The sequence below is a fragment of the Monodelphis domestica genome, chromosome 1, assembly GCF_027887165.1.
Source record: "Monodelphis domestica isolate mMonDom1 chromosome 1, mMonDom1.pri, whole genome shotgun sequence".
In the NCBI taxonomy this organism is placed as follows: domain Eukaryota; kingdom Metazoa; phylum Chordata; class Mammalia; order Didelphimorphia; family Didelphidae; genus Monodelphis; species Monodelphis domestica.
The window spans coordinates 362584981-362597617 of NC_077227.1; the positions used below are offsets into that span (position 1 = coordinate 362584981).

Below are 12637 nucleotides of genomic sequence, written 5' to 3' on the forward strand. Positions count from 1 at the left end.
AAAAGTCTTAGGGAAATGACAATTGTCTTCAAATATCTGGAGGACTGTTGTTGGAAGAAGGTTTGTATCTACCCTGTGATGTGCCAGAGATTAAGAAGAATCAAGACAAATGTGTGGAAGCAAGGGGAAGACTAACTTTGACTCAATATAAAGAAAGATGAAAAAAACCTATTAGAACTGTCCAACAATGAGGCTCCCCCATGAGATAATGAGCTCCCCATCACTGAAAGTGTTCAACAGAGACTACTTAAGCATCTGTTAGGAAATGGAAATATGGACTAACAGCTTCCAATGATTGGAAGAGACCTTAGAGATTCTCTGTTGGAACTTTAATTACTCACTAACAGACTCCTGGAGGAGACCCAAACTACCAATGAGTTTATCAGTACTAATAATTAGATCAATAATGGGCTGCATTTGTGGAATGCTTGATTTTCATTTGAGTTTTATGACTCAGTTTTTAGATTGGGATTTTTTATTTTTATTTTTTTGGATGAGAAGTGTGATTTCATTAAGTAGGGAACTCCCAATAAAGAAACGCCTTCTACTGATGTTTGATCAGATAATCAGCAATTGTTCCACAATTAAAAATTGCAGAGAGTTGCTTGTAGGCTCAGAGAGGTTGTGGGTTTCCTTTTTTTTTTTGTCTACAGTCACAGAGTCATTATGTGATAGAGATGAGCTTTGAACACAAACTCTTCCCCCTCTCCCCCAAGATTGGCTCTCTATTCAATACTACAGCATTTTAGTATTAGGCAAAATTTATTTTTGTTTTTTATATTTTCTGAATGACATGTAAAGATTTTTTTTAACATTCCTTTTTTAAGACTTTGAGCTCTAAATACCCTTCCTCCTTTCTTCACCTCTTTCTTCCTTGAGAAAGCAATCAATTTGATATTGATTATACATGCATAGTCATGTAAAACATATTTCCATAGTAACCATGTTATAGAAAAAAACAGAACAAAAAAAATCAACTCAAGAAAAATAAAGGAGGTAAAAAAAGTCTGCTCCAAATTAAATTTATATTCTCTCAATTCTTTTCCTAGAAGTAGATAGCATGTTTCATATAAGTCCTTTGGGAAGGGGGCAGCTGGGTAGCTCAGTGGATTGAGAGTCAGGCCTAGAGAAGGGAGTTCCTAGGTTCAAATCTGGCTTCAGACACTTCCCAGCTGTGTGACCCTGGGCAAGTCACTTAACCCCCATTGCCTCTTCTTTACTACTCTTCTGCCTTGGAACCAATACATAGTATTGATTCCAAGACAGAAGGTAAGTGTTGTAAAAAAATAAGTCCTTTGGAAAATAGCTGCATTGTGAAGATGAAGAGACTAAAGCCCAGAGAGCTCATGGTCCTATGATCTTATAACCTGAGCCAATTTAAGATTGGTGCATCAGAGCCAGAGCTAGAACCCCCAACCTATGTTGATGGTTGGTTAGTATTGGGACTTGGTTTTATAAAATACATTCCATAGAATGTAGACTCCTTGAGACAGAGACTCAATTTTTTGTTTTTGTATCCCCAGTACCTAGGACAGTACCAAGCATATAGTAGACATTTAATCAATGGTTGATGATTGACACTGAGCCCCATCTAATTCCTTAAGACATATGAAGGTCTTGGACCTTCCAAGGTCAAGGAAGAGCAGTAGGAATTCAGCCAAACTGTAGGTTCAACAACCTCAGGGTTGAGGACAGTCTCCTTCCTCCTTGGCCTGATTGGCCCCTCATAAAACCCTAAAGTAGGGTGAGGAATAGTGGGGTGATTTGGGGGCTGGGCAGAGGCTTCCAAGAGACTTTATAAACCTCCAGCAGGGAGTCCCTTCATTGAGTCTCCTCCTGAGTCTGAAGTTACTTTCTTCCTCCTCTCCAACCAACTTCCTTTCAACATGAGCTTCAGTGGCAAATATGAAGTTGAAAGTGAAAAGAACTACGAGGCATTCCTGAATCAGTTGGGTGAGTAGACTTGGCTGCTGCTTTTTCTGATAAAATCATGCCAGGGGTGGGGAATAACAGTCCCCTTACTCCTACTTTGTAGGGTTACTTGGTATTTTTCTTATTCTTTCTTAAAAAACAAAACAAAACCCTTACCTTCTATCCTAGAATCAATACTAAGAGCTGTAAGGACTAGGCAAATGGATTAAGTGACTTGCCCAGGATCACACAGCTAGGCAGTATCTGAGGTCAGATTTGAACTCAGAACCTCCTGACTCCAAGCATGGCTTTCTATACACTGAGTCACATATTTGTTCTGTATTTGGTCTTTTTAAAACCATTTTTGCACATTTGCTTCTCACAGCTAACTTGGGAATTAGGCAAGGCAGCTAATACCTATTGAATTGATAGATGGATTGAGGCAGAGAAAAAATTTGGGGGAGTGATTAGAGAGATCTCTCCAGTTTCTCTCCCTCTCTCTCTCTGTCTCTCTGTCTCTGTTTCTCTGTCTCTGTCTCTGTCTCTCTCTCTCTCTGTCTCTCTGTCTCTCTCTCTCTCTGTCTCTGTCTCCCCCCCCCCCCCTTTCATTCTTTCTTAGTATCATGCTACCTCGCTGCTCCTCAGATCTGTTTCTGACAAATCCTATCTATGTGACTTTTGGCACTTAACTTGTTTGTATCTTAAGTCCATTTTATCTCTTTCTTTCTCTCTTTCTCTCCTTCCTTTTTCTTTCTTTCTTTCTCTCTTTCTCTCCTTCCTTTTCTTTCTTTCTTCCTTCCTTCCTTTCTTTCTTCCTTCCTTTCTTTCTTTCTTTCTTTCTTTCTTTCTTTCTTTCTTTCTTTCTTTCTTTCTTTCTTTCTTTCTTTCTTTCTTTCTTTCTTTCTTTCTTTCTTTCTTTCTTTCTTTCTTTCTTTCTATCAATACTGTGTATTGGTTCCAAGCTGGGAAGTATCTGAGGTCAGATTTGAACCGAGGACCTCCAGTATCTGGGCCTGACTCTCAATCTACTGAGCCACCCAGATGCCCCCTCATTATGTACTTTTTTAAGACTAGAAAGTACAGACAAAATCATAGATCTGATCCAGAGAGGGGAAATAGTCATATAATTGTGATTAAAACTCTGTTTTCCTGAATTAAGATGATGCATTGGGTAGAGTGCTGGGCCTGGAGTCAGAAAGACCTGAATCCAAAAGTAATCTCAGACATTTAATAGCTGTGTGATCCTGGGCAAGTCACATAACCCCGTTTGCCTCAATTTCCTCATCTATAAAATGAACTGGAGAAGGAAATGGTCAACCCCTCCAGTATCTTTGCCAAGAAAATCTCAAAGGAGATCAGGAAGAGTCAGATACAACTCAACAACCACAGTAGCAGCAATAGGTAGGCTGGGCTCCAGGTTAGGTAGCTGAAAGGTGAGGTGGTGCTAGAGGATACCAGAATGTTGGCCCCCTGCTCTGAGGCTATTTTTACCCCCAGGGAGTTAGTTAATGCCAGTGGCCTGGGATTCCTGTACCCAACACTGTGCCTTCCAAATCAACATGCCAACCAGCATTTATTAAGTAAGCTCTGGCCCAAGCCAAGGTAATATAAAGAACGGGAAAACAAGAGCTCACGACTGGAGAGGGAAAACATGACAAGCAAGATGGATTACAGAATAAATTGGAGATCATCACAGCGAGCACTTAATATTTGATGAATGAAACTGAATTGTTGACAGGAATCACAAGAGAAAGCATGGTGTGGCTCCCAGACACCCGACTCTGCCTGCTAGTGACTAGTGACCTTGGGCAAACAGATTAACTTCTCAGACCAGGAGTTTCCCCATCTGTAAAATCACAGAGCTGGATTAGATGAGGGATGTCAAAATCAATAGAAATGGGGGCCACATATGGATTTAGAAAAACAAATTAATGTTATCTATGTTATATTTTTTTATTTAAATGTTTATTTTCTAATTACATAAAAAACAAAAACACCTTACCCTCTGTCTTAGAATCAATACTAAGTTCCAAGGCAGTAAGGACAACGGGGCTTAAATGACTTGCCCAGGGTCACACAGCTAGGAAGTGTCCGAGGCCACATTTGAACCCAGGACTTCCCATCTCCAGTCCTGGCTCCCTATCCACCCCCCACCAAGTATGTTTGAATCTGGTTCTGGGGCACTCTGGAGTTTTGCAGGTCTCAAGTTTGACTCCCAAGTTTGCCGATCTCTAGGGTCCCTTCAGGTTGTACAGTTCAATGATTCCTTGACTTGGGGTGGGCTGGGGATAGGAGAGCCTGTTTTGCAGAGGGCTTTTATTTTACCTTAGGTGGGCAGTCAATCAACAAGCATGAACGTCTGCCATATGTCAAAGGTTGGGAATTCAAAGATCAAATGGGGATTGTTTCTGTCCCCACAGAGTTTGTTTTTTGTTTGGCAAGAGAGCCGGTCCACATACACAAAATATATGTGTAAAAATATGAGTGGGGGGTTTGGGGGCATGGGGGGAGGCACTAGCAATTGAGATGAATCAGGAAAGCTCAAACTAAGCACTGAAGGAAATGAAGGGTTCTAAGAGTCTGGAGGTGAAAAGAGAGCACATTCCAGGCATGGGGGACAAGCTGTACAAGGTTATGGAGACGGGACATGGACATCTCTTGTGGGGAATAGCAAAAAGGCCAGTTTGACTGACCAAAGGGAGCATAGAAGGAAATGCAATAATAATAATAATAGCAGCAGCTAATATTTCTATAGGGCTTGCATTGTGCCAGGCACTGCACTAAGAGCTTTATAATTATGATGTTACTTGATTTTCCCAACAACCCTGTGAAGTAGGTTCTGTTATTGTCTTCCTTTTACAGATGAGGAAGCAGAGGTTAAATGACTTACTTGCTCAGGGTCACATAGCTAGTAGCATCTAAGGTCAAATTTGAAGTCAGGTCTTCCTAACTCCAGGCCCAGCACTTTGTCCACTGTGCCACCACCTAGATACACCCTAAGTATTGCATAGAACCTGGAAAAGTAGGCTGGAGCCAGGATGTGAAAGGTTTCAAATGCCAAACAGGATTTGTATTTGGTCCTAGAGGTAACAGGGAACCACTGGGATTTATGGAGCAGGAGTGTGGCACTGTCAGACCTGTGATTTCTTAATATCACTTTGGTGACCACATGGGGGATGGATTGGAGAGGGGAGACGAGAGGCAAAGAGACCAATGAAGTCATTGCAATGGTCCAGGAAAATGGTGATGACCTAAAGTAATCTCATGCGCTTCAATCAAAATCAAATGGGGACATTTGCTGGGTTCCTGGGGAAAAGAGAAATCTTTTCTTTCTGAGAATTGAGCATAAAAAACAAATGTGATTTCCTCGTAGGAATCTCCAAGGATACCATTGAAAAATACAGGAACTTCAAGACCCTCACTGAGGTGGTTCAGGATGGGAACAACTTTACCTGGATCAATACTTATCCAGGGGGTCAAATCATGACTAACAAATTCACCATTGGCAAGGAGTGTGAAATGGAGACCATGGGAGGCAAGAAGTTTAAGGTGAGGGATGACATGGCCACCCCAGGTGTCCCCTCCCACCCTGGAGGGGGCTCAGAGGGAGGAGGTATCCTTTTCATTGTCAGGGACACACACATTCTGAAGTTACCTTCATCTTCTGAAAAGGTTAACCTGACATCTTATCTTGGTCTAGGCTTGAGAATAATTGTGAGGATAGGATTTGGTCCTGGAACATTAATCACACTAGATTGGTAGGTCTGTGGAGAAGTATATTCCAGGTACCTCCATGGATCCACACTGACTATGTCTCAGCCATTAGCTTTTATCAGCCTGGAAAGTAATATTTGGATAACTTGGGGTCAAAGATTAGGAGGTGGGAAATTTATCACCATCCATTCCCCTCCCCCCAGCCTATGTTCCTTCAATCTTGCTCTGGTACCTGAGGCAAATGCTTGCTCATTCCACCTTAAAGACATTTAATGCCTCTCTATCTACTGGAAGAACCTTCCACCGGACTTTTTCTACCCTAGAATTCACTATCCTGGATCTCTTCTCCAATTCCATGCTTCCCCTTTGATGGCCCCATCAAGAAGCTCTCCAGTTACCTCCCATAGGGCTTTTATATTGTTTCCAGTTTGGTTTATATTTGGAGAAACTCAATGATTCGGGGATTGTGTCTGTTTTTAACTCAGGCCACAGTGCAGATGGAGGGAAACAAGATAGTGGCGACCTTCCCCAACTATCAACAAACCTCTGAGATCGTTGGAGGAAAACTGGTGGAGGTAAGCTGGAAGTTCATGTCAAGAAATCCATGGTGAAGAGCAGCTAGGTGACTCAGTGGATAGAGAGGAGGGAAAGCCCTGGGTCCAAATTTGACCTCAGACACTTCCTAGCTGGGTGACTCCGGGAAAGTCACTTAACTCCAATTGCAAAGCCCTACCACTCTTCTGATTTGGAACAGATTCTTAGTATCAATCCTAAAACAGAAGGTAAGTGCTTAAAAAAAGAAAAAGAAAAAGATATCCATGGTAGTCTTTGAACTGTTGGCTGCTCATAAGGAGTGGCTATATAGAGTCCAACCCTGAAGAATTTGTATCAATTGACATTTCAGTGAATGTCTAGAACCTCCTCTGTTAATAATCTGGTACCCTTCCTACTTACCACCTCAAGTTTAAGACCAGGGGTTTTTAACGTTTTTTGTGTAATATGGAAGCCTTAACTAAATCTGATGAAGCTATGGATTCCTCAGAATAATGTTTCTGAATTCATAAAACATAAAGGATTACAAAGAAAAACAGATTTATCAAAAGACTTATCAAACTAGATATATATTTAAAAGTTAACTAGCTCTAGGTTATGGATCCCTAAGCTAGAAGGAACCTTAGAGATTATCAGATTCAACTCCTTTATTTTACAGATGAAGAAACTGAGGCCCAGGGAGGAGAAGTGAATTGTTAATGGTCACATAGGTAGTGCCAGAAGAAAGATTTGAACCCAGGATTTCTGACTCCAGAGTCAGTACTCTTTTCTCCTCTCTCACCATTCTCCAGTGCCACACTGTACTTCCTCTTCTTTTTGAGGAATTTGCAGGAAATTCTTGACATTCCCCAGAAGTCCTTCTCCTTTTAAGGGCTAGAGACTGTGAATGGTAGACTTTTTATGGTGGGGTGGGGTAAGAGAGGATGTTCTCATTCTCTACTAGATGGAGACCTTCAGTTCCACTTCAGCTTGGAGTGACTGGACATCCTTAGAATGCTTCCCAGTGTTTCCCACAAAGCTTTCTTTTTTATTGCTCCCTCTTTCCTCTCTGACCTTTGGATGCTGTGACTGAAAAAGAGATACACCCATTCCTCACTGTTCAGCATTAAGACATTCCCAGTGTAAAGGGGATATGCCTTGGGATGAGGTGCTTGGCCCGTGAAATGATCTCAATACCCCCTGCAGACAGGGGCAGCTAGATGGAGAGCCAGACTTAGAGACAGGAGGTCTTGAGTTCAGAACTGACCTCAGATTCGTCCTAGCTGTGTGTCCCTGGGCAAATCATTTCACCTTGTTTGTCTCAGTTTCCACATCTGCAAAATGAGGTAGAGAAGGAAATGTTAAACCACTCCAATATCTTAGTCAAGAAAACCCCATATGGGGTTATGTACAGTTGGACATAACTGGAAAAAAAAAACAAAAACAAAAAAAACAAGAGGAGTCAGAGAGGAGGAAGCTCCTGTTAAGCTGGAGATTCCAGCCTGATGGAAGGAGAAAGAATATTGGGTCTGGAGCCCAAGGGCGAGGTTCAAAGTTTACTCTTCAATTCACCACTTCTGTGATATTGGACCTGTCGCATTCCTTCTTCTCTCTTGGCCTCCTCCCCTGCAAACTAAGGAGGTTGGGTTCCTAAGAGGCTGATCCCCAAGCTCCCTTCCAGATCGAAATCCTAGAATTCCCCCAGAAGACTAGGGGCCAAAAGGGAATTTCATGATCCCACCAGTTTCAGAACCAGAGTTAGGGTTATGGAAATCACGGGCTGTAAACCCAGAGCTCGAAGAGGCCTCTGAAGCCATCTGGAACACTCCTCACATATGATAAAACTGGGCTCCAGGGAGTAGAGGTAAGCACTTGAGGCTGGATTTGAACCCAGGCTCCCTGATGCAAGAGACAGTCCTCTTTCCATTCTATGGGAAGTAGCATGGCATGATGGACAGAGTAGTAGATGGGGAGTCAGGAAGTCCTGGGTTCAAATCTCTTCTCAGATACCAGCATGTGACCCATGAGTGAGTCTCTCAGTCACAATTTCCTCAGCAATAAAACAGAGACAATAATGCCTATTTCACAGGGTAGGGTGAGGATTAAATGAGGCAATATATGGAAACTACTTTGAAACCCTTAAAGGGTTATTAGAGCATTAGCTCTTATTATTACCATTGTGCCTCCTTCTTCCTTCATCTTTTTCATAGAAACAGAACAATAAAATGTCAGAACTGGAAGGGCCCTTGGATTCATCTTGCTATTGCCTTTATTTTATAAAAAAGGAAACTGAGGCCCCAAGAAAGGAAGCCACATGCCCAGATTCAACTGTTCTTGCTAGCACTTCCCAGGCCTTGGAATTTATGGGACAGGTCTTAGGCTTCCCAATGACAGGAACCAGATTTGCCCAAGAGAAAACCCTGAAAATCTCTGTGATTTCACCCTTCCAGAAGGACCTATTTCCTGGCCCCTGGAGGCATCTGATAGTCTCTTATGACGGTGGATCCCAGAATTGGGCTATGTTGGCCCACCCCCCAAGCCTTGTTTGTCCAGAGAACAAAGAGAACCTACAGCTTTTTGGACCCTGGAGACTGGGAGCTCTTGGCCTACCTTTTTGGAAGGCAATCACTCCTGCAGGGGATGATAATGGCTCTTACAAAGGAGTCTCCTCTCAATCAGGAATACCTCTACTCTAGAGTGCTTTGCATTGTAACAAGAGCTTTCTTCCCCAAATCCTGGTGAAGAACTGTAAATTGTGCAATAATGATTGTTCTCATTTTTTTTATATACCGAGCCCTAGATTTTCATGAGTGTAGGGAACCTTTTCTGCAACTTGAGAATTTTCTTGGAGCACTGAGTGGATAAATGACTTGCCCAGAAAGGCACAGCCCATATTCCCAACTCTAGGCTTGAGCTCCCACCAAGCTTGCCCAAGTTTCCACAGGAGAGTCAGAACTTGAACTCTGGTCCCTGACTCCAGGTCTGATACTTCTGTTTTCTTATACCACATTGTTTCTCTTCCATGTCACAAAAGATCCTTCGAGGTAGGTAGAAGATTTGGACCTGGAAGAGATATCTAGCTATAGTCTTTCCCATTTAGAAGGTCAGAAAACTAAGGTTCAAAGAAGTGACTTATTCAAGGTCATGGAGCTGGATATTTATCCTGTACATAGCTTGTTTTGTACCTGTTTGCACGTTGTAAGCTCCTGGAGGCCAAGGACCATCTTTTACCTCTTTCTGTATCCCCAGTGCTTAGCACAGTGCCTGACACAGAGTAGCTGCTTAATGTTTATTGACTTGAGAAGCAACAGAGGCAGGAGCAAGAATTTGGGCCTTCTATCTTTCCCAGGCTCCCCCCATTCCCCATGCTTCCCCTTCAAGATTAGCTGCCTTTTCCACTGCCTCTATCCTTGCATGCAGTCTCACCTATCAGAGTGTAAGTAGTTTGAGGACAGGAGCTGAGTTTTTGTTTTTCTTTGCTGAAATGCTTGCTGACTTCCACTTTCTAACCTAATTTTATCCTTTTATTTTTTTTTAAGATCTCCACTAGCGGAGGTGTGACCTACGAAAGAGTCAGCAAGAAATTGTCCTAGGCAACTAAAATTCCGGAACCTTCCCTACAGGGATAGGGGAAAAACTTCAATAAAGCCAGTTTTAAATACAAACATCCACAGTGCTTGGGAGTGTCTTGGTCTCAAGAAGTCGGGAATTTTTGATGTCTTGAAAGAGACATCCTGTGTTTGAGGATTGGGGGTGGACGAGAGGAAGATCTTGGGTTTATTTGGATTAAGTCACAGGGTTGGGACATTTGTCCTGGGTCTTCACCACTCTATAGTCTCCCAGAAAGTGTTAAAAGGCAGAGAAAAGGGGGAGAAGGGGAAGGAGGGGGAAAGAGGAGGAAGAGAAAGGGAAGGAGGAGGGATGAGGAGGTGGTGGTGGTCTTTCCATCCCACAGTCTCATTCATAATGGCAGGGTGACACCATGTTTAATTCCATAATCAGTACCCAGGTGGTTGACAACAGCCCTTGCAAGGGACAGCTAGGTTGCACCAGGCCTGGAGTCAGGAGGAGCTGTGTTCAAATCTGACCTCAGATACCTTCCTAAAGGTGAGCCTGGGCAAATTACTTAAGCCCATTTGCCCAGCCCTTGCCTTTCTGGCTTGAAGTTGTAATTTGGAGAGAAGGTAAAAAAATAAAAACAAAAAACAGGGAATGGGTCCCAAAGTAAATAAAGCCAAGGAAGCTGGGAATGGGGTATTGCAAGACTGGAGCCAGGCAAGGGCATAGGAAATGGTGGACACAAATGGTCAAAGGATTGTGAATTTAGAACTGGACAGGATCTCAGCCCATTTCAGAGGAGGAAAGTGGGGCTTAGGGAGGCTAAGTATTTTGTACAAAGTAACCCAGGTGGCAGAGGCAGGATTTGGACTCAGGCCCACAGACTCTAAATCTAGTGCTCTTTTGAAAGCATCATCCCAGCCTCCTTTGCCCAACAGTCCCTGTGTACTCACGATACATTTAATTAATGTACTGTACTATGTGGGACAGCAGTGAATAGAGCACTGGGCTTGGAGTTAGGAAGACTCCTCCTCATGAGTTCAAATCCAGCCTCAGATTTATACTGGCTCTGTGACCCTGGGCAAGTCACTTAATTCTGTTGATCTCGGTTCCCTCATCTGTCAAATGAGCTGAAGAAGGAAATGGCAAACCATTCCAGTAGCACTATCAAGAAAACCCTAGATGGGGTCACAGAGAGTCAAATGCTACTGAAAAAGACTTAACAACAATTATGTGCCAGGAAATCCAGACACAAGCAAAAAGAAAAATAGTCCCTTACATTCCTTTTAGAAGAGGACACATAAAAGGAAACTGAAAAGCTATGGGATTGGGAGTTGGGGGAGGGGAAGGGATTGAGGCTAAATTCTGAAGAGGGAAGCCTGGGATGGGCCCTCTCTCCCAACAGAAATTTGTGGAAGACCTCACCAATGGGAGAAAGGACCTGCAGGTTCCAGGCATATTTTCTAGCCTTTCCCTGAGACAGGTTGCTAGGTTGGTTGGTTCCTAAGAAAGACTGACTCAGGAATTAGTACCAAGCCTGAAGTGAGAGAACTAGTTTTAAGTCCTGGATCTATCCACTGCTCTGATACTGTGGCTGAATCACTTCACCTCTCTCTACCTCTCAAGTTTCTCATCTGTAAAATGGGGATAATAATATTTCCTTAGGACAGCTTGTTGGCACAGTGGATAAAACACCAAGCCTGGAGTCAGGAAGAACTGAGATCAAATAAGACACTACTTCTTTCTTACTTACTGACATTTACTAGCTATGTGACTCTGGGCAATGATCTGGTAGTTGTAACTGATGTACTCTGGTTAATGACTAGAGAGCTGCTAGTAGAGGGACACCTTTGCAATGGTGGTAGATGTACTTTGAGAAATACTGAGAGATGCTGCTACAGATAGAGGGATATTGCTACAGGGGAATGCTCTGGGGTTTGCCTATTGACCCCTATTTGATTGACTAGTAGATCAATCTATTTCCTAATCTCCTCCTCCCTTCACTCCCAGATAACCACACACTCCCTCAACTCCTTCCCTTCTCCCAGCCTCTCCCTCCCAGTTTCTTCTTGAAGCTTGTGGCTTCGACCCTCCCCCCTGAGTGGACTATGAAGATACTCTTGTTTTCTTTCTCAGGTAAGGGGTTTATTGGGAAACAACAGGATGGGAAACTGAGGAAAGAGGGATGAGGGTTTCCCTAAACTATAGGGAGAATTTGTGGGCTTGGGAAGTCAGTCCAGTCACAGCTGTGACAGAGGGACAGTCAGAGAGATGGAGGACAACTGTTATTCTTCTTTTCTTCTCCACAAAGTCACCAAGGTCTCTCAGCCTAATTACAGAAGCCCCCCTCAAGGGTCCTTCAGCCTGGGACAAAAGCTAACAAAATCAATTCAGCTTCTTCCCCCTACAGCCAGGCTTGCTTCCTTTCTTGGTCAGTAAAGCCCAGAGAGAGCAGAGGTTTCTCAGTTTCTCCTGGCCAGCTCAACTGCCTCCTCTTCCCGGGAACATTCCGTTTGGAACCTTCTTGATTGACAGACAGGTCCCCAGCCTTGTTTCTTGCATGAACTGGCTTGTAAGTCCTCTCTCTCTCCATGCCTCTACCACAGCAAGTCACTCAATCCTGTTTGCCTCAGTTTCTTCATCTATAAAATGAGCTTGAGAAGGAAATGGCCAACAACTCTGGCACCTATACCAAGAAAGCCCCCAAAAGGGTCACAGAGTCAGACATGGTTGAAAAACAACTAAACAATTATTTCCTTATCTGAGATACATAGAGAAAGAAAGACTGGCATTAAAGGAAGACCCACGTTCAAGTCTTACACTAGCTGGGTGACCAAGGATAAGAGTGCCCCAGAAAGATCCCTAATTTCTAATATTTACATATTTCACTCACTAGATCCTTACCATAATCCTGTGAGGTGGA

At 43.1% G+C, this 12637-nt stretch overlaps 1 protein-coding gene across 1 annotated transcript; it reads left to right on the forward strand.

Annotated features, from left to right (window-relative positions):
* Positions 1-368: 368 nt before the first annotated feature.
* Positions 369-9818, forward strand: FABP6 (fatty acid binding protein 6). The gene is made up of 4 exons (XM_001369808.5): positions 369-1953; positions 5285-5460; positions 6111-6200; positions 9696-9818. Exons 1-4 carry the CDS (start codon positions 1887-1889, stop codon positions 9747-9749), a joined length of 387 nt encoding a protein of 128 aa, XP_001369845.1. The 5' UTR covers positions 369-1886; the 3' UTR covers positions 9750-9818.
* The last annotated feature ends 2819 nt before the right edge of the window (positions 9819-12637 follow it).